Raw genomic sequence first — 4,094 nt, 5'->3', positions numbered from 1 at the left:
GTTCATATTACACTAACAAAGTTTCCCTAATACCATAGAAAAGCCAGTCTCTGTTTAAATTTTTCCTCAGAATATCTTTGATAGTTTTGTTGTTTTATAATGAATTAGGATCCAATCTTATATCCTGCACTGCATTTAGTTCTTCAAAGTGTCTTTTAAGGTACAAAAGCCCATCTCTTTCTTTCCTGTCACCATTGCTGTTTGTGGGAGGTAATCCTAGTTCTTTCACAATGTTTTACATACTGAGGTCATTTGTTTCCTTGTGGTAGTGTTTGACTTAGTCTGTCCGTAATATTTCCTATAAGCTGGATTTTAGATCTAAAAGCTTGATCATCCCCCAACAATAAAAAAAAATTATTTTTTTAAAAAAGCTTGCTCAGATTGCATAAAATAATTTTTGCAAGCATACATCATACATGATGCAGCACACATAAATGAATATTTACTAAATAAGTCTGGGATTGGCCCAGATTTACTGAGGTTGTTAGGTCGCATGTGAACCAGAATATGGCAGGGAGCAAAAACGGTATGGGCTTAATTAGAAAAATGGTTTCACTACCAGGCAAGTTGGCTCACACCTGTAATCCCAGCCCTCTGGGAGGCTTAGGTAGATGGATTGCCTGAGCTCACAGGTTTGAGACCAGCCTGAGCCGGAGCAAGAACTTGTCTCTAAAAATGGCCAGGCATTATGGTGGGCGCCCATAGTCCCAGCTAGTTGAGAGGCTGAGGCAAGAGAATCACTTGAGCCCAAGAGTTTGGTGTTGCTCCTGAGCTGTGACTCCACGGCACTCTACCAAAGGCAACAAAGAAAAGAATTTCTCTCTCCCTTCAGGCTAAGACATAGTTGTACATTTTTTTTTTTTAATTAAATCATAGCTGTGTACATTATGCAATCATGGGGTCATCTGTGTATCTTTAACTGTTGTATTTCTGTTTGCTTTCTTTCCAGGATTCCAGCTGGCTACTGCTTTGTAGAATTTGCAGATTTGGCCACAGCTGAGAAGTGTTTGCATAAAATTAATGGGAAACCCCTTCCAGGAGCCACACCTGTAAGGACATTTAGATACTGATGATATTGCCTTTGTTTATTGTCATTGATTGCTACCATCTGTTGAATCCCTGCTGTATACTGATGTCATTTTACTTAATCCTATAACAACCCTGTACTGTGGGCATTGTTACCTTTGACAGCCCATGAAATTGAAGCTCAGGGATGTGAAATAACTTGCCCAAGGCAACCAGGTTTAGTAAGTGGCATAGCCAGGTTTCAAACGGAAGATTGGTTGCCTTCAAAATCCATGCCTTTCCCACTCTGTGTCACTGCCTCACATAACAGAAGACTTGAAACTCTAGACTTCTTGCCTGATTGAGAAACTAGAACAGGCTGGCAGCAGCAAGGACACATTTCAAGAGAGTTACATTCTGCTCTTCCCACAGTTACTTAGCTTACAGCTGCACCAGCTGGCACACCTGGGCTCATAGAACCATGGAGCTGGCAGTGCCCTTAGAGGTCATCCGTGCAACCCCCTCATTTTATACAGGAGAGAAAGCTGAGGCTTAGAGAGGGGGAGATGTTTTGGCCAAGGTAATTTATTTCAGTTTTTTTCAAATATTGTTTGACTCTTGAAACACCTTTCTCTGTTTTAGTTTGTCTGTTTGTAAATTTTCCAGGCAAAACGTTTTAAACTGAACTATGCTACTTATGGGAAACAACCAGATAACAGGTAAGCACTAAGTAATGTCTAGCCAGAGACACAGTGTGTCACCATACTTGTCACTGCCAAAAAAAGGAGAAATAGGGCCAAGTGGGGTGACTCCCCAGTAATTCTATCACTTTAGGAGGCTGGAACACGAGGATTGCTTGAGGTCAGGAGTTGGAAACCAACCTGAAAAAGAGCAAGACCTTGTCTCCACAAAAATTAGAAAAGAAATTATCTGAGCGTGGAACCTGTGGAACCGCACACCTGTAGTCCCAGCAATTCAGGAGGCTGAGGCAGGAGGATCATTTAAACCCAGGATTTTGAGGTTGCCATGAACTGTGATGAATGATGCCACTGCATTCTGGCAACAATCTTTAAAAAAACAAAGGGAGACTCGCCACCCATATAGCACAGTGGTTACGGAGCGAGCCACATGCATTGACACTGGTGGGTTCGAACCTGGCCCACGCCAGCTAAACAACAGTGAAAACTGCAACAAAAAAATAGCCTGGTGTTGTGGAAGGCGCCTGTAGTCCCAGCTACTCAGGAGGCTGAGGCAAGAGAATCACCTAAGCCTAAGAGCTGGAGGTTGCTGTGAGCTGTGATGCCACAGCACTCTACCGAATGCGACATACTGAGACTCTGTCTCAGAAAAAAAAAAGAGGCAGGCAGCACCTGTGGCTTACAGGAGTAGGGCGCCAGTCCCATATGTCGGAGGTGGCAGGTTCAAACCTGGCCTTGGCCAAAAACTGCAAAAAAAAATGAAAAAGAAAAAAGTTTGAAAAGGGGGGGCTGTCCTTCGCCCCTTTCTGAAGTCCTGCAGAAGGACCTTCATAGTGTGCCTCCTGTCAAGGCCAGGCCTTTTCTATGGGTGGTCCCTCCCCTAGCCTTCCAGTTTTACTCCCCACAGTGTGAAGGTTCTATTCTGAATTAATATTGTAGCAACATAAATTGGTTATCAATTGAGGTTGCTGTTTGAAAACTTTAAAGCCTTTTCTATTTTTTTTTTTAAGTTCTTTTTTTGTTGTTGTTCTGAGACACAGTCTCACTTTGTCGCCCTCAGTAGAGTGCTAGGGCGTCACAGCTCACAGCAACTTCAAACTTTTGGGCTTAAGTAATTCTCTTGCCTCAGCCTCCCAAGTAGCTGGGACTATAAGCACCTGCCACAACACCCAGCTATTTTTTTGGTTGTAGTTGTTGTTGGGTTTGAATCTGTCAGCCCCAGTATATGTGGCCAGCACCTTAGCCACTGAGCTACAGGTGCCTAGCCAAAGTATTACATATAATGGGCTAAGTTGGGGAAAACCCAAATAACCTAATAATAGTAAAGTGGTTAAATTATAATATGTTCATTAATTGGAATGCTGTGAATTTATTAACAAGTCTTCATGTATCTATTAACAAGTTGCAGCGTTGGTACATGTGGCTGCTGCCATAACCACTGTGCTATAGGCACTGAGCATGTATGCTGATTTTTTTTTTTTTTTTTTTTTAGACAGAGCCTCAAGCTGTCCCCCTGGGTAGGGTGCCGTGGCATCACAGCTCACAGCAACCTCCAACTCCTGGGCTCAAGAAAGTCTCCTGCCTCCGCCTCCCAAGCAGCTGGGACCACAGGCACCCACCACAACGCCCAGCTTTTTTTTTTTTTTTTGGTTGCAGCCATCATTGTTTGGTGGGCCATCATTGGTTGCAGCCATCATTGTTGTTTGGATTTGAACCTGCCACCTCAGGTGTATGTGGCTGGTGCTTTAGCCACTTGAGCCACAGGCACCGAGCTGTGTATTCTGATTTTTTTACGAGGAATATGTATTACACTTAAAATAGTGTTGATTTATTTTTTGAGCAGAATTGATTTTCTAGACTAGAGGTTGACAAACTGGCCTGATTTCAACTACCTCAAAGCTACAATTTTACATTCTTATTTTTTGAGACTGAGTCTCACTCTGTTGCCCTGGGTAGAGTGCTGTGGTGTCATAGCTCACAGCAACCTCAAACTCTTGCCTTAGATTCTGGAGTAGGTGGGACTAAGGCATTTGTCACAAGGCCGGGCTATGTTTTTTAGAGCCAGGGTCTCACTCTTCCTCCAGGTGGTCTTGAACTCCTGAGCTTAAACAATCCACCTACCTTGGCCTCCCAGAGTGGTAGGATTACAGGCGTGAGCTACCGTACACAGCCTATTTTTTTCTATTCTTTTTTTTGAGACAGAGTCTCAAGCTGTCACCCTGGGCAGAGTGCCATGACTTTACAGCTCACAGCAACCTCAAACTCTTGGACTTTAGCAATTCTTTTGCCTCAGCCTCCCAACTAGCTGGGGCTTTTTTTTTTTTTTGTAGTTGTTATTTGGCAGGCCCAGGCTGGGTTCATACCCACCAAGCTCCAGTGTATGTGGCTGGC

The 4,094-nt window shown here is 43.5% G+C and overlaps 1 protein-coding gene across 2 annotated transcripts in view; it reads left to right on the top strand.

Annotated features, from left to right (window-relative positions):
* TRNAU1AP (tRNA selenocysteine 1 associated protein 1) overlaps nucleotides 1-4,094 on the top strand; it is a 23,335-nt gene that overhangs the window by 9,229 nt on the left and 10,012 nt on the right. For both annotated transcript variants that reach the window (XM_003800770.2, XM_023507462.1), the window contains exons 3-4: nucleotides 950-1,049; nucleotides 1,672-1,724. In XM_003800770.2, coding sequence (XP_003800818.1) covers nucleotides 950-1,049; nucleotides 1,672-1,724 — 153 coding nt within the window. The remainder of the gene's footprint in view (nucleotides 1-949; nucleotides 1,050-1,671; nucleotides 1,725-4,094) is intronic.

The sequence above is a fragment of the Otolemur garnettii genome, unplaced genomic scaffold, assembly GCF_000181295.1.
Source record: "Otolemur garnettii isolate 467f Iridium unplaced genomic scaffold, OtoGar3 scaffold00184, whole genome shotgun sequence".
NCBI lineage: Eukaryota > Metazoa > Chordata > Mammalia > Primates > Galagidae > Otolemur > Otolemur garnettii.
The sequence above is the reverse complement of the archived record's forward strand: the minus strand, read 5'-3'. Positions and strand labels throughout refer to the sequence as shown.